Source organism: Durotheca rogersii (assembly GCF_024521655.1).
Source record: "Durotheca rogersii strain YMJ 92031201 chromosome Unknown GGS23scaffold_38, whole genome shotgun sequence".
NCBI classification, from domain to species: domain Eukaryota; kingdom Fungi; phylum Ascomycota; class Sordariomycetes; order Xylariales; family Xylariaceae; genus Durotheca; species Durotheca rogersii.
In genome coordinates this window covers 272,439-287,881 of record NW_026251269.1, presented here as the reverse complement: position 1 = coordinate 287,881, position 15,443 = coordinate 272,439, and the positions used below count along the sequence as shown (strand labels likewise).

The following is a 15,443-nucleotide window of genomic DNA, read 5'->3' as shown; positions in this document are numbered from 1 at the left end:
CTAGTGCGCGGCAACGCCAGTGCTAGGCGCGGCCACCTGCCCGTTGGCGCCCTCCTTGGCCAGCACCTCGGCATCGTGACTGAAGAGCCACTTCCGGCGCTCGTCGAAGCCCCAGAATACCGGGTTCTCGGCCCCATTAATCTGTAACTTCTGGTCTCGCACACGTTGCTCTTCGCCGTCGTCAATGTGCAGGATGTACTGGTGCTCCCGCGTCTTGGCCTGGACGAGGGTTGCCCGAGGCTTGCGGATCGCCTCGTAACGTTCCAGAGCATCCTTGAGCTCGACATCCAGGGCTAGGGTTTGTCGCAGAACCGCGGCGTCCTCGAATGCCTGCGCGGCACCCTGAGCGAGATAGGGCAACATGGGATGGCAGCTGTCGCCGAGGAGCACTGCCTTGCCGGAGGGGTGCACCCAACGTGCCAAGTCCGGCAGGTCGCACAGCCGCCACTTCATAAAGTCGCCCGTAAGCGCGCACAGCTTTCGGACGCGGGGTTCCCACTGGGCGAATCGCCTGCGGAGCTCGCCGTTGTCGCCCTTGATCACCCACACTTCGTCAGTCGTCTCGTTGTACGACGTCGCGCATACTACCATGTTGTAGAGCTTGCCGTTGCGGATCGGGTAGCCGACGAGATGCGCGTCAGGCCCGCACCATGAGGTTGTGCAGGGGTCCATGATGAGGTCGGCCAGCTCCGGGTCCGCGAGAAGCTTCTCTCCCGGGATCAGAATCCTGTACGCCACGTCTCCCGTGTCACGCGGGATATCGGGCTTGCCCGTAAGCAGCGGCCGTGCGATTGACTTGATGCCGTCGGCGCCGATGACAAGGTCCGCCTTGAAAACTTCGCCCTCCTGGGTCATGGCGCTTGGGGCATCAAAGTTGTACGAAATCACCCGTTTTTTGGTTAGAACCTCGACGCCCACATTCCGCGCCGCTGTCAAGAGTGCCTCGTGGAGGTCTGCACGGTGAACCAGATAGTAGGGAGCGCCGTGTGTCTCGACAATGTTATCAAACGGCAGCTTGACCATCGTGGACCCGTCCTGCCATCGGACAAAGTGGTACCGCCTCGAGACCGACTTCTTCATCTCCTCCAGATCGACACCCCAGCGGAGTAAGAGGCGACTGGAGTTTGGCGGCACTCTGATGCCAGCACCGGCCTAGTCCAGGAGTGAGAAAAAAAAAAAGGGGGGGGGGGGGGGGGGTTGGAATGAGCCGGGAAACCAACCTCGGCGAATTCTGGAGCAGCATCGACGATACGCACTTTGTGGCCATCGGTCTGTAAGGCCAAGCCGGCGGCGAGGCCGCCGAGCCCGGCACCAACAATGAGAACGCTGAGGGATCTTTTAGATATAGGCATGTTGACCTAGGTGTAACGGTAGGTTCGAGAGACTTGATTTCCCGCTACAGTTCTGTTTCTTCGGGTGCTATCTTCAAAACTTTATATAGACGGTGGCGACATGGAGCAATTTGATTGCCGCCTCGCTCGTCTCCTGAAATCCGCAACATATCCTATGAGATTGCCGACAGCACCGCGCTTTTGTTCCGTGAACCCGACAAATCATGGACCAGTTGGGCGGATTTCCGTACGATAGAGCGGTGTCATGATTCCGCTCACCATCCTCCCGAGTCCATGGGAACTTCGTCTCGGCACGTGCTGATCGAACATCCCGGTGTTGGTGGTGGGGAGCGACGACCGTCGGATACATGATCCCTCGCTCGCAATCTGGATTCTTAGGGTCTTGTCATCTGAGGACCCATCCTGCACGCCATCCATCGTCTCCCCCGCAACCCCAGACGGCGCCATCTCGAAACTAATTCCGCTAATGTGGGACGCCCGCTACCACAAAGCTTGACATCTGTACTGGGCAGGGAGGATCGTGTATAAAATCTGGGGCAGAACTTGATTAGCGAGATATCTCGTCTGGCGCCGCACGTATCCCCAACCCACTTGCCACCACCGTCTCCGTCCCGACTGATGGCGGTTCCCTCTCTCACGCCCACGACGCCTACTAGTGTGGACGGCGCCCGACGTCTCTCGCAGGAGCTCTCTGGTCTTGTGAAGCAAGGCGTGGCCCGCCTGGAGGAGGACGAAGATGTCACCGATTCCATCGAGGCCGAGAAGGTGCTCCGTAAGATCGATTGGCGCATCATCCCGCTCCTCCAGTTTCTGTACATGCTGACGTTCCTTGACCGTGTCAACATCGGCAATGCGCGGCTCTGGAATCTGGAAAGCGACCTCCAGATGACAGGCTACGATTACAACATCATCGTGCTCGGTCAGTCGCCAGGTCTGCGTGCCTTCTTTCCCATGCGCTGACCCTGTCAAAGTATTCTACGTGCCATACATCCTCCTCGAGCTACCGTCCAACTACTTTTTCAATCGGGTGGAACCTAGGAAGTTCATCGGAGTGATCATCATGGGCTGGGGATGTACGACTCTCCCCATCCTCCACCCACGCCGCGACTAACCTGCACGCAAGTATCCGTTACTTTCGCCGGCTTCTCCACCAGCTTTGTCGGCCTCCTCGTGGCTCGTATATTTATCGGAATCTTTGAGGCCGGCATGTTTCCGGGTTGCATATATCTGATCTCCGGGTAGGGTCCTCTTCTCCTCGTCGGGAAAGACATCAAATGCTTTTCGTTATGTGCGTGCGAGTATGATGGGCGAGCCATGCCTGAGACCAGCAGTTTTCGTTTGTTGGGAGAGAAGAGGGTTGAGGGCACAGTTCCTTCCTCGACGCTCCATCTAACGAGGTGCAGATGGTATCGCCGGCACGAACTCCTCACGCGTATGGCTTTCTTTTTCGTGGCCAACGATATCGCAGGGACAATATCGGGGCTTCTCGGCGCGGGCTTGGGGTCGCTTGACGGAGTACGCGGTTACTCGGGATGGCGATGGATCTTCTTCATCGAGGGAACCGCGACGTGTCTTGCCGCGACCCTCGCATGGCTCTTCGTACCCCCGTTTCCCGACCGGAGCACGTTCCTGACACCATCCGAGAAGCAGTGGCTGCTGAAACGGCTGAAAGCGGATAACAAGGGCATGTCTCACGAGAAGATGACGGTGAAGAGCGTAGTAGACGCGCTCAAGGACTGGAAGATTCTCACATCCGGCGTGCTCTACTTGGCTGTCTGCACCACCGCGTACTCCATCTCGGTCTTCCAACCCACAATTCTCCGCACCTTCGGCTGGGGCGAGCTGAAGTCAAATCTGCTAAGCGCGCCGCCACGGCTCGCCTCCGGCATCGTTTCGGTGTTGCTGGGCATCTGGTCCGACAAGATCCAGCGCAGAGGGGTATTCTGCCTCGGCGGCTTCTTCCTCAGCATCCTTGGACTTTTGCTCATCGCGTTCTTGAAAGGGAGCCTAAGGTATATCGGGGTATACTTTGCTGCGATAGGCATCTACATCGTTCAGCCTCTGTGCATTGCTTGGTGGTAAGTGGCCCGCCTCGGTATAGCGTGAAGGACCCGTCTCCTAACAACCCACGTCCAGCGCAAACCAGGTGACGAGCTCCAACAAGCGAGGGACCATCACCGCCTTCGCCGGCACCTTGGGCCAGCTTGGGGGAATCATATCGGCGCTGGTGTTCCCGTTGAAGGACGGCCCGCAGTACCTGCCGGGGATCATGACCTGCATCGCCTTCCAAATCGCGGGTATCATCGCCGCCATCAACATGTGGGCTATCTGCGCCTACGAGAACAGGCAGCGCGAGGCAGGTAAGCGCGACTACCTGCGAGAGCTGCCTCGGGAAGAGAGGGATAAATTGGGCGAGAAGCATCCGGACTTCCGCTACACCCTGTGACGGCTCATAACTGCTAGGATGTAGGCACGTTGGTGGGCAGGTAAGGTAGATATGTGACTGTGTTAGGGACGTAGCGCGGTGTGTAGGTTTGTCGTGGCCTGCGAGGCAGACAGGACAGGGACCTGGGCGCCTATCCTATATAGGCCTAGCTATAAGACCCGCAGTTATGCCGGTCATACACAAAAATACCTTCGGCCTCGTAAGCCTTCTTCTGGCGCTAGCGCCCGAACGACCCTGGATGTTTCGACATCGGTTCCGGACAAAAGGCTCTCGGCTATAAGCGTACCTCCTGAACTTGATATACTATGGGGGTACTTGGGTGCACGACCTAGTAGCACTGAATCTCAACGTGGAAAGTTAGTACGGGGTGCGTACCTTTGGCTAGGGAGGCACATGAATAGGTAGAGGTACCTAGGTACCTGGATATCTAGGTACATCCATCCGAGAACACACGGAAAGGCATCGGTGGATACCGGTGGATACAGATGCCAACACCCGAGGGGTGAGGTAAATGTCCCGTCGACCCCCTCCCCCCGGTCGCCACAGCACCTATAAGCGCTAGGAGCAGGTTACTTGCTTTCCTTTCAATCAGTCTACCCAGTTTCCAACCCCTAGACCACCCAGTGCCCGCACCGCGTAGTACGATGCGTAGAGGAAAAGCTTTCCCAGTCTACAATAAATCTCCCATCGTCTGTTACCCAAATTAGGTGTTCCTCACGGCGGGGCCTCCATATTCTACGGGCATATCGACACCCTGCATCAGCGAACCCATCCAGTCAGCCCCGTTCATGACGCCACCCATGTCGCCCGTCCAGCTTCCAAACCCATCCGATCCGACTCCTCCCTCGATGGTCTGCCCGAGCGGCATCATGGCGTGTGACCAATAGAAGGAGTCGAGAGCTTCCGATCCCGGAACTGCGCCCGCCGTCGCTTGAGCCGGTTCCGGCGGTACCTGACCGGCACCCCCGCCGTTCTCGCCTCCCGCCCTCCCGCTTTCTTGGGCATCTACCGGGGCCGGCTTTGACAGCAGGGATCGAGAGCTGATATGCTCGGCAAAGGCGCTCATCAGCTCGGTAAAGCGCTTCATGGTCCCGCACTTCTCCACCTTGGCCACCATGTCTCTAAGCCGCGCCCCCAAGCTGTGCAGCGTTTCCAACACTCTTATTTCTTCTGATGGCGGGTGGCGCTGTAACATGCCGATAGACAACCCCATGGACGCCCAGTAGACGTAGAAGATATCCAAACCGGAGACACCGTTCAGGAGATGGAACGAGTCCAGCATGAGGCTAGTCATAGCCATCTGGGTAGCGTGACGCAGACACGTACTCGCAAGCAGAGCCTGCCGGCTCATCGGCTTGGTCTGCTCTTGCGCCGACGCCTGCGTGTTGACCGTGAATCCCTGCAGGAGAAATGGACGCGTCGCGTGGAGGGCGGTGTAATGATATTGCAACTGTAGCATCAGCGCCGCCCTCAGCGCTGAACGGCCCTGCCAGTGTAGCAGCGACTTGAGGTCGTTGAACGCCATGGCCCCCGACTCCTTGTCATCGAAGAGGCGCTCGCCGGTTTTAATCGGTGGTATGTTCAGCCACGACTGCTTGGCGAGATCCGTCTTCCACTGGTCGAGATCCGCGAGAGTTGCTTCGGGACTCCCGTCTGCCGGCTGCCCCATGGCCTCCGCACGAACCCCTTGGTCCTGGCTCACCCGGCTTCTGCCCAGTATTCGATATAGTCGCAAGTTAAAAGCAACTAAGACGGCATCGCCGCCGCCGCCGCCGTTACCATCTAGTATACCCGCGCGGGGTGGTGTGACCTCGACATCGGGATCGTTAATGCCACTAGGCCGACCGAGGCTGGTAGCTAAAAATTGTTCGAACCCGTAGAGCGTGCAGAAGATGCGCTTTCTCATTTCCCTCTCGATAGGATTGAATGCGGCTCCTGTGTCGTTCCGATGCAACCCCAAGGCAAAGGCGACCCTAGTCGCAGTTCCCACCAGGTTCCACGTCGCATTCCGCTCGTTGTGATTATGTAGAAACAGACCTAACAGGAGCAAGGCCCTGAGATTGTAAAGCGTACATTTACTTATAAGGTGCGGCAGTAGAGATCTGGCAGACGACACACAGTGTCGCCTCAGTGCGTTGTGATCAAGATTACTGCCGCCGATGCTAGGATCACTCATACTTCCGAACACAAGCATCATATAGAGGCACGCCAGTAGTCCGAGGTCGAGATCGCCCCCGTTCTGGCGTAGCCTTCGCGTCTGGAGCTCAAAGTCGCCCTCGAAAGTCCCGCGGTGGAAGAGCACGAAATCATCATGCACGTTCTGGAAGAAGGACTGCAAGAGCTTCTCGAGCACTTCTTGTGCCGGCAGTCTCCTCCAGTGGTCCTCTATGCCGCTGGAAGATTTGCGCGTGAAGTCGCTCTCGGGTGGAGCGACACCGCCCGGCGAACGCTGGTCGCGTGTAGCGATGACAGAGGCGTCGTCTATCTCTCTAGAGTCCGGCGCGCCGCCGTGGGGTTCCTCGCCCTCGAGCGCCTGAGCTCCGTCGTCTTCGGTGAATTTTGACACGGCATTCGGCCGTATATGCGGTTGTGGGCTGCGCCTCTGCTCTCTTGAGATCAGAAGCCTACGCAGCTGCCCGAGGAACTGCAGCCCGCCGGATGGTCCGATATAGTGCTCCTTTCCGGATGGATCGCTTACGAGAGACGGGCTGCCGTGGATGGATTCCGAGCTATCGTGATATGCGGTGGGACTAGATTTCGCTCGCGGTCGCGTGTGAGGAGGGCTAGTAGGGCTAAATACAGACGAGCTGTTCTCCCCGGGAAAATCGGATTGTCGCGGTATCCGCAAAGCCTCTTCTATCTTCACTGGCGCCTCTCCGTTCTGGGTCAAATCGGGCATCTGATATCCTCGGGACTGGCCGAGGCGCACGAGATCCGAAACCGAGTCAGTGGGCACGTCAGGGAACGCGCCCTTCACAAGAGCCTCGAGGCAACGGAAGCTGTACCTGACTTAGCCTGCATTCCCGAGACACAGAGGGGCCAACTCAACCGAGTATTGGCCGTCAAGCATATTTGGGGAAGAAGATATTAATAGCAACAGCACACCACCACCACGGCATCCAGGGAACCAAGCTTACCGATCACTCAGATCTTCGATATTCCCGTAGAAGCGGGTCTTGCGAGGGAGCGTAAATGTGCATGACGCATTCTGAGCCAGACATGCCACACAACGGCTCGTCTCGCCAGGCGCGGGGATGCATCTACAGCGTTTCTGGTTCGATTCTTCGTCAGATGGCCTGTCACCAACTCTGCCAGCCAACGCGTCATTGGCTCTAGTGAGGTCATACATACCTTGCGGCACAGATCGCAACTCTGTACACCACGTTTCCGCTGGTCCTCCGGCACGCGGCGCGCGCGGCGCTTAGCCTCTGCTGCCCTCGCAGAGACACCACTAACAGTCCTCATGTTTTTAGGTTGTCTTCCTTTCGGATGGAGAATCCCCAGGAAACGTCGGATCGCTCACTCCTGACCCTTGGCGGGGACGATGGTGCCCTTTATGTACGGTTCGGACAAGGCCTGCCTGGTCTTAGCCTTTGGGGAGGGGCAGCCGGGGACCCCGGTGAGTCTCGTCGCCACGGGGGCAAGGATCGAAGGAGAGGAGATTGGACCAGACGATGCAGAGAGCCACAGTGCCGGGCCCTCAAGCCATGCTGCTGCCCCTAGTCTAGCAACTGGACGCCCCCGCGCAGGAATCACGGTAGCGAAGGGTCGGGGCGACGGTCCTACTGGACAGTCCTCATCGAGAGTCGGCATTAGCCTCCTTGGCAGTTGGCTGCGTTGTACTGAGTAATCGCGTTGCGAGTCCCGGTAATGGAGTAACGGAGGGTGACGGCGTTAGTGAGGAGTGAGGAGGGAATCTAGCTGGCCTGAATCGTCCCCGTTAGGTACCTAGGTAGTTCGTCCCTACGCAAGGTCGGTAAGGCAGGCTTCCTGCCTGTGCACATACCTACCTACGTCACGATCGACTGCCTCTTTAGGTGTCGTACATAGCACAGGTTAGCAGGAGGTACCTGGTACGGTAGGTACACGTACTTCAGGTACCAGTACCTTTGGTACCGGGGTAGGCTGGATTACCCGATAAGGCATGCTACGCGTCGGCTACCTGAGATCATTATAGGCCCCGCGGAGTTGCATTCTCATTGAGAGGGGGGTAGATACATCACACAAATGGCCTTGTCCGGCCTACAACGGTCTTGTCCAGCCTACAATAGTCCTCTCCGGCCTACAATAGCCTTGTCCGGCCCCTGTGAGGGATATATATATAACTATAGGTATCGGTACATGGATGTGGTGATGTCGGCATATTGGAACCTTCAAAGCTTCGCTTCCCCTCTTCGTTCCCCACATACGCGCACATAACACCAGGACTGGATACCGATTAATCAACTTCGAGGGCAAGTAATACGCCGGCTTCCTCTATCGAGATCGCTCCCCAGGGTATCGCCGCCGCTGCAAAGTCGGTCGCCGTATCTTACGCTTACCGAGCTCACACCCACGCCTGCTCAACCAACAGTGCACCATGTCGACCACCATTTCCTCGCTGTCTCTGCCCTCTTCGCGCATTATTTCCTATGGCTTAACGCCGGCGCCCTCTCGCCCCGACGCCCCCATCGTCCTCCTCTCGAACTCCTTGTCCGCACCATTCACAGCGTGGGATCACGTCGTTCCGAAGCTTACCTCCCAGGGTCTGAGCGTCCTGCGATACGATCAGCCCGGCCACGGCGCCTCGACCGCCCCCGCGGATCTCTCGTCGACAACGTTCGAGAGCCTTGCTGATGATGTCCGAGAGCTCCTTCGGCACCTGTCCATTGGACGGTTGCATGCTTGGATCGGCGTCAGCATGGGTGCCGCCACCGGCATGGTTTTTGCTGCGAAATACCCGGGCATCATCCGCAAGCTTGTTGTATGTGACACCATCTCCTGCTCACCCGTCAACATTGGCGCTGCCGACGTGTTCGCCCCCCGCATCGCGGCCGCTCGCGAAGCAGGCAACATGGATGCCGTAACCGATGGCACACTCGATCGCTGGTTTGGCCGTGCGTGGCTGGAAGCCAATCCGGTTGAGGCGCGCCGCATGCGTGAGTTGATGTCCGGCACTAGCATCGATGGGTTCGAGACGTGTTGTGCAGCTATCCAGAGTGAGACCTTTGACCTTCGGCCACTAGCCGAGGGGGCCGGCAAGGGCGTTGACGAGGCTCTCTTCATCGTTGGCGAGAAGGATGCAAATCTCCCAGAGACCATGAAGCCCCTGCGGGAACGCGTCGAGCAGGGGTTGAGGACGAAAGACCGTCAGGCGACCGTGGACTTCGAGGTCATTAAAAATGCCGGGCACGTCTGTTATGTCGACGGCTACGACCAGTTCATAGCCATCATGTCCAAATTCCTCGAGTAATATCTCCATGAACGACACAAACACGTATTTACCCAGAAAACATAAATAAAAACACTCTCTTCTGAACGTGACGGTACTTGTGAGTCCCTACATCCATGCTGCCTCTTGTCCTTGGGTGTGACCCCTAACGCTCAGTGAAAAGCTTCATGAGGCCGTGCCCCCTCGAAACTCGAGGGCTGGACGTTTTCAATGCGGCGTTTCATCCCCACTTGTACCTATTAATAGGCATGTAGGAGGTATGCATTACCTACCCACCCACATAGGTGGATATTACGTACCTATTTTGAAGCGCCTAAACATGTAGGAGGTGATGATTTCATCCCGTGTGCACAGCTAAATCGTATCAACCCTAAGGTAGAGAGATTCTTAAGAAAGCTCAACCCCTTGAAACACGTTCGATATAACGATACCTGTGATATAAACAGAAGGCTACCCTACCCAGAAGAATGCAGTTTCCAGATATCTCTTTATTAATAACATCAGCTAGTCCCGAGTTAGCCATCGCCCCAGTTCCGGACGAATATAGCCTCAGCCCTATTCTAAAGCCGACCGACGGTTGAAAGCCTATCACCGACGAATTAGTATCCCAGGTAATCATATCCTAGGTAAGCGAGGGATCCATGCCCCATGCTACTAGAGACCCCATGCGCGAAGCCGATATGCCAAGCATGCTTGTTCGATGCGATGGATTTCCGAGACTATCTTCTCGACCTCCAAGGCTATCGCGCCTTGGGAAGTCCTACCTGTAATTCTACCCCTTTTCGTCAATTAGGGTGCTGCATCGAAGCTATCTCCATTGACCATCCGTCAAACCCAAGTTTATTGTCGGCCCGCATGATGGCTTTACGATTATATATGGGCTAACCATGGGCAACAGCTAAATCGTGTGCGAGGAGTACAAAGAGATCGGTCTGCATCCCGCTCTATGAACTCTTGCTCGGTCACCGAACGAGCATGAGATACATCTGGTTGGGTGGCGTGGGCCTATGTTTTGGATTGCTTCTCGGCTCTGATGCTCATCCTCTCACCGTCGACCCCTAGGCGTCACAAGCATGGGCCATATTGCGCATCGAGCATCGCGAACGAAAGTCCGCTGCACACCGGAATGGGATGGTGCGGCCAGAGAAAAAAATTTCCCTTTAAATTATCAACTCAGCCATGAGCCTTATTCAGACGTTTTCGACCCCTGTTTGAAAATTTTCGAATCTCTTTGGCAATGCCCTCGGCTGTCTCTCGCGTCGTCTGAGGGGAGCATTTATCAAACTATCCACGGAGGTATCTAGGTTATTCGAGGTTGGAAAAAAGGGGCTACCAGATCCATCCCATGTACGTTCACCCAGGCTAGACAGACCCAGGGGACATAAGCACGTAGGACTCACATTATACACATGTGTACATCTACGTGTCTTCCTCCGAGCCGTTTCAAATATAGCAATACTGGCGCGTATCCCAATCCCGATATTGGTTTTTTGCCCAAGTCGATGGGCTTCGTGGTTGCGTTGGGCACTCATGCCACGCAGCCGATTCGAGCTCTCAGGCCGTAACGAGTGAAGCGGTGTCGGGCTAGCAGCATCCACGCTCCCCTCCCTCTCATGAGGTTCGGAAACTTCTCTCATACTGAAGTGGCCCTCATCGATACTCGTTGGAAGACTCGGCCTCATATCCAGGGGGCGGGCACTAAAAGAGTCGCGTACCGTTCATGATAACAGCCGAGACAGCCGTTTCCGAGAATTCATCCTCCTGAAGTGCTAGAAATCACCTCGTGTTACCTTGGCTTTGTGTAGTGGTTGGCGGTACGTATACACCGGCAAGGACTGAACCTCACGACCTCGGCTGACGAGCGAGACCGCTTACGCAGTGCGAAATCAGAGGCATCATATTCGCGTAGGTCAAACGCTGTCGAGGACAACCTCGATCACGGCACACCGCTTCTCCTCCCGGACGGCCTGGATCGCTTTTTTGCAAGTCTCATCGACGTCCTCGTTGCTCCTCACGACCTGCCACCAGGCATCCCCTGCGCCCTCGGCGATCTTCCCAAATGCAGGGGACGGGGTGATCGAGGTCATCACTCTATCACTCAGTTTCCCCTCGGTTTGGTTGCTCTGTGCCATTCCCGGGTTGAGTCGTAGAAAAGCGTTCCTCGGACTCGCCCAGCCCCCATTATTCCATATAACCGTGAGGAAAGGAGTTTCGTACTTCTTCGCCATCCAATAGGCGCAACTGGGCACGCCGAAGAGCCAGGTGCCATCCCCGACGAATGCTACCACCAAGTCGTCAAGCCTTCCAGAAGCTCTGAGGGCCAGTGAAGCACCAACTGCACCGCCAGAGTACCAGCCTAGGGAACCGCCACCACTACCTATAAGCGAGAGTGGGAGACGGTGATGAAAGTGATCAGCAACATTTCCTAAATTGGTCGTACTTTCGTTGAGGCCTACCACGCGGACGTCGGCAGTGGCCTCTCGAAGACGTGACATGAAATACGGAACGGTAACTCGGCCATCATGTGCAGGCGCTTCGGCTCTCAACAATGCACTGCGTCTTTGGCTGAAGCGTTCTCGAAGGTAACTAGTGCGTCCCCCGATTCGTTCTCGAGTCTCTGCCTGGCCTAGCACAGGGCTACCCCGTATCGACGCGCAAAGCTGCTCTAGCGCTAACGGCGAGTCACATTTCCATCTTCTCTCGCATGGCAAAGACCACAGGGTCATTCCCTCCTTGAGCGGGTCATTATCAAGGTGAAATATCCGCGCTTTCTGAGATGGCTTGCTTTGTGCCGGAATCCAGGGCACATCCGCGTCGATGACGATCACGACGTCAGCCTCGGCTAGCGCAGGTAGCTGGCCGCCGCCATTCCATTGATGTCCCTGGTGTAAGAAGGATGTTGTGGGAAAGTTGTTGTATATCGGCGCATTCTCATGCACTGGTATTGCCAGAAGTTCCGCGACGGCTTTCAGCGCCTCGAAACCCCTTATAGAACGGCCGCAGTAGCTCGTCACGATAAGAGGCCGCTCTGCCTTCAGCATAACATTTGTCAGTTCCTCGGGTGCTGTCGGAGACAGTCCAATAGGCTCAACGGCCGTGTTTTTCCCGTACTCTCGCAGCGACCGTACCTGCGTGTCGGTCTCGTCGAAGTCTTCGCAAAGGGTTTCCCGACTGGCGATCAGATATACGGGTCCCTGCGGGCTGCTCAAGGCGAACTGCAAAGCACGCAAAACAATCTGCGCTGCGTTATGCGGTCGACGTATCTCATGCTCGTAACGCATGTATTGCCGCACGATGGCTCGCTGGTCTGGCACGTCCTGGATCCAGTGTATATACTCATTCCTACTTCCCGGGATCTCGCCGGCCATGGTTATCGGGACAGTGCCCGCAAGGATTATTACGGGAATGCGCCCTTTCGAGACGTTGTGGATCGCACCGGCGAGTCCCTGAGTGCCACATTCGACGTGGACGAGCACGGCAGCAGGACACCCTGTGATCTGAGCGAATCCAGAAGCCGCCGACAAAGCATTCATCTCATTGGGAGACGTAAAAATTTGAAGGTCCTCATGTGACTGCGATGCGAACTCTAAGAGGAAAGCTGGGTGATCAGATCCCAAATTCACGAAGAGATGCGATATACCAGCGGATTTAAGCGCGTAGAGAATAGCGGCAGCACCTGTGAGGCGCCGTTGAGGAGACATTCTTTTTTCTTGTCCTGATGTGCTTGAGCTTGATGTTTCCGAGCGGTATCCAACCTCCGCGTTGATGTCCCGACAGCATATAAAGAAACCTATTTTGAAAGTGAGAGCGCTTCCGAACACCCGGAAGCTGAGTGCCCCTCTCCTATTTTGAAGCAGCCCTCGGCACCGATGATGAATTCTTGTTCAGGGCAGCTTTAGCCAGTCAATCGTCTTCAAACAGCCCCTATAGACACGACTGAACTGCCCCGTCGGAGCATACAGAGTTGACTGGGCTACCGGTGCCATCTGAAATCGACGGAAAAGGTTGTTACGAAATTAGGAGTCATGATTCCGTTACTGTCGCATGCGGAGACTACTTCACTTCTCATCTTCCCCATTCTCAAGATTCCGGGTTAGCGAGAATAGTCCGCAGCCATCTTGCAGGCGGATCTCAGCTAACAAATCGCGCCCAGGAAATTCGGGCGATATAGGAGCCGACAACGCCAACATGGGCAAGCGCCTGTTCATCGTTGGAGTGACCGGCATTCTGAGTGCTTAAAAGCACGCATATCTAGGATCCCTATAGTCGGCCCGACTCCGCCTGGAACGTAGGCGCGGAATTTCACATTACAGAATCTTAAGTTGCCAATAAATTTGTGGAGGCGACCGCTGCGAAGATGGCCCAGGTAGACTTGAGCGAGCTTCAGCAGCTCTTCATCGATGGCGCCTACAGCCCAAGCTCGGACGGCGCCACGTTCACGGTCGCCAATCCGATGACGGGCGAGCCGATCTATGAATGCGCCTCAGCGAGCATAGACGACTATGGCAGAGCGATTGAGCGCGCCTCGGCAGCGTTTGACTCGTGGTCGCGGTCGACACCCACCACGCGCCGTCTCACCTTCCTTAAGGCGGCCGACATCTTAGAGAACTACCTCCAGGGCGATGCACCATCAATTCTGTCTGCAGAGGTCTCCGCCACGAAGAGCTGGGTCCGGTTGAATATCCTCTCCACGGCGGGCATCCTGCGCGAAACAGCTGGCTTAGTAACACACATTAAAGGGGAAATCGTGCCGGCCGATCGACCGGGAACCACGATTCTTATCGAGAGGGCACCTCTTGGGGTCGTTTTTGCGATCAGCCCCTGGAATGCGCCTGTGAGTTTGCCTACCCCTTTCGTTTCCCTTCTCTCTCTCTCTCTCTCTCTCTCTCTCTCTCTCTCTCTCTCTCTGCGTCTGTCTGTCTGTCTGTCTGTCTGTCTGTCTGTCTGTCTGTCTGTCTGTCTGTCTGTCTGTCTGTCCATCTATATGTACGTGTGTGCACCTGCACATCTTCCCCTTTTCATGCCGAGTGTAGCGGTCAACTTATGCTTGTCAAGGTCAACCTGACCGCGCGCGCCATCGCCACCCCGATCATATGTGGCAACACGGTTATCTTGAAGCCGTCGGAATTCTCGCCTAAAAGCCAGCACCTCGTGGTGCGCGCTCTTCAGGCCGCCGGATTGCCTTCCGGGTGTCTAAATTTCCTACCGGTATCTCCTGATCGGACGCCCGCTGTCACTGAGTATGCTGTGAAGCATCTCAGCGTTCGTCACGTCAACTTTACGGGAAGCGACCGTGTCGGTAGGATCATCGCTGGATGGGCAGCAACTTGCCTCAAGCGGTGCGTCCTTGAATTGGGCGGCAAGGCTCCAGTAATCGTGCTTGACGATGCAAACTTAGACGATGCGGTCGAAGCCGTCGCATTCGGAGCCCTGTCCAATTCTGGCCAGATTTGCATGTCGACCGAAAGAGTGCTCTTGCACAACTCGGTCGCGGCGCCATTCAAAGCGGCCCTCTTACGACGGATCGAAAGTATCAAAGTGGGGAATCATGAAGAGGATCCCGAGGTCTCCCTTTCGGGCTTGTTTAATGCTGCCTCAGCCAAGCGTGTGCAAGCTCTGCTAGATGGTGCGGTATCGTCGGGAGCTAAGTTGCTATGTGGCGACGTGTCGGCATCAGGACCGAATAAAACGATACTATCGCCGCACGTAGTCGATGCGGTGACGCCGGACATGGAAATCTTCCACAAGGAGAGTTTCGGGCCCTTGGTCTGCCTGTGTTCGTTTGATACCGACGACGAAGCTATTGCGCTTGCTAACGGCACTGACTTCAGCCTCTGCGCTGCTGTCTTCTCGAGGGACGTGATGCGAGCCCTTGACATCGCACGCCGCGTCCGGGCCGGGAGCTGCCACATCAACGGGCCTACCGTCTACATCGAAGCCACTCTACCCAACGGCGGCACGGGAGGGAGTTCCGGATACGGCCGTTTCGGCGGGATTGCTGGTGTGTACGAGTTCACCGAGCCTAAGATCATCAGTCTAGGAAAGTCGGGGATGAAATATGTCTTCTAGATGGTTTGGATCTAGGCTAGTCTAGGGTGGTCTATCCTCAGCGCTCTTGGGGCATGTCAAGCCGGCTCTCCGGCGCGATTTAGAGAGAGAGGTCATATTGTATCCCCGCGCGCTCTATAGCACGCCGCATTATACGTCCAATCTA

At 56.2% G+C, this 15,443-nt stretch overlaps 6 protein-coding genes across 6 annotated transcripts; 3 read left to right on the top strand and 3 right to left on the bottom strand.

Moving 5' to 3' along the window:
- On the bottom strand, positions 1–1,352 carry GGS23DRAFT_600831 (salicylate hydroxylase; the record flags this gene model as incomplete). The annotated part of the gene is made up of 2 exons (XM_051519127.1): positions 1–1,152; positions 1,221–1,352. The coding sequence occupies 2 exons, from the start codon at positions 1,350–1,352 to the stop codon at positions 1–3; spliced, it is 1,284 nt and encodes a 427-aa protein (XP_051367801.1).
- Positions 1,353–1,970: 618 nt separating this feature from the next.
- GGS23DRAFT_616691 (major facilitator superfamily domain-containing protein) lies at positions 1,971–4,086 on the top strand (the record flags this gene model as incomplete). Its single annotated transcript, XM_051520801.1, has 6 exons — positions 1,971–2,046; positions 2,089–2,271; positions 2,324–2,425; positions 2,476–2,590; positions 2,756–3,430; positions 3,489–4,086. 6 exons carry the CDS (start codon positions 1,971–1,973, stop codon positions 3,796–3,798), a joined length of 1,461 nt encoding a protein of 486 aa, XP_051367800.1. The 3' UTR covers positions 3,799–4,086.
- On the bottom strand, positions 4,087–7,428 carry GGS23DRAFT_345112 (fungal-specific transcription factor domain-containing protein). Its single transcript, XM_051513083.1, has 3 exons — positions 7,150–7,428; positions 6,936–7,069; positions 4,087–6,797 (listed from the first exon to the last, which is right to left on the bottom strand). The coding sequence occupies exons 1-3, from the start codon at positions 7,261–7,263 to the stop codon at positions 4,502–4,504; spliced, it is 2,544 nt and encodes an 847-aa protein (XP_051367799.1). The 5' UTR covers positions 7,264–7,428; the 3' UTR covers positions 4,087–4,501.
- A 579-nt stretch (positions 7,429–8,007) lies between these two features.
- On the top strand, positions 8,008–9,394 carry GGS23DRAFT_587664 (zearalenone lactonase). Its single transcript, XM_051517496.1, has one exon. It carries the CDS (start codon positions 8,378–8,380, stop codon positions 9,248–9,250), a length of 873 nt encoding a protein of 290 aa, XP_051367798.1. The 5' UTR covers positions 8,008–8,377; the 3' UTR covers positions 9,251–9,394.
- Positions 9,395–11,025: 1,631 nt separating this feature from the next.
- Positions 11,026–13,329, bottom strand: GGS23DRAFT_344687 (acetolactate synthase). The gene has a single exon (XM_051513079.1). It carries the CDS (start codon positions 12,928–12,930, stop codon positions 11,140–11,142), a length of 1,791 nt encoding a protein of 596 aa, XP_051367797.1. The 5' UTR covers positions 12,931–13,329; the 3' UTR covers positions 11,026–11,139.
- A 257-nt stretch (positions 13,330–13,586) lies between these two features.
- On the top strand, positions 13,587–15,298 carry GGS23DRAFT_607812 (aldehyde dehydrogenase; the record flags this gene model as incomplete). The annotated part of the gene is made up of 2 exons (XM_051520110.1): positions 13,587–14,063; positions 14,285–15,298. 2 exons carry the CDS (start codon positions 13,587–13,589, stop codon positions 15,296–15,298), a joined length of 1,491 nt encoding a protein of 496 aa, XP_051367796.1.
- Between the last annotated feature and the right edge of the window lie 145 nt (positions 15,299–15,443).

Bases quoted from the DNA above. Each gene is read 5' to 3' on its own strand.
- GGS23DRAFT_345112 (XM_051513083.1), bottom strand. From the start codon at position 7,263: ATGAGGACTGTTAGTGGTGTCTCTGCGAGGGCAGCAGAGGCTAAGCGC. The intron at 7,070-7,149 runs GTATGTATGACC...GAATCGAACCAG, and splicing joins GTTGCGATCTGTGCCGCAAG to AAACGCTGTAGATGCATCCC. The intron at 6,798-6,935 runs GTAAGCTTGGTT...AGTCAGGTACAG, and splicing joins ATCGAAGATCTGAGTGATCG to CTTCCGTTGCCTCGAGGCTC.
- GGS23DRAFT_587664 (XM_051517496.1), top strand. From the start codon at position 8,378: ATGTCGACCACCATTTCCTCGCTGTCTCTGCCCTCTTCGCGCATTATT.
- GGS23DRAFT_344687 (XM_051513079.1), bottom strand. From the start codon at position 12,930: ATGTCTCCTCAACGGCGCCTCACAGGTGCTGCCGCTATTCTCTACGCG.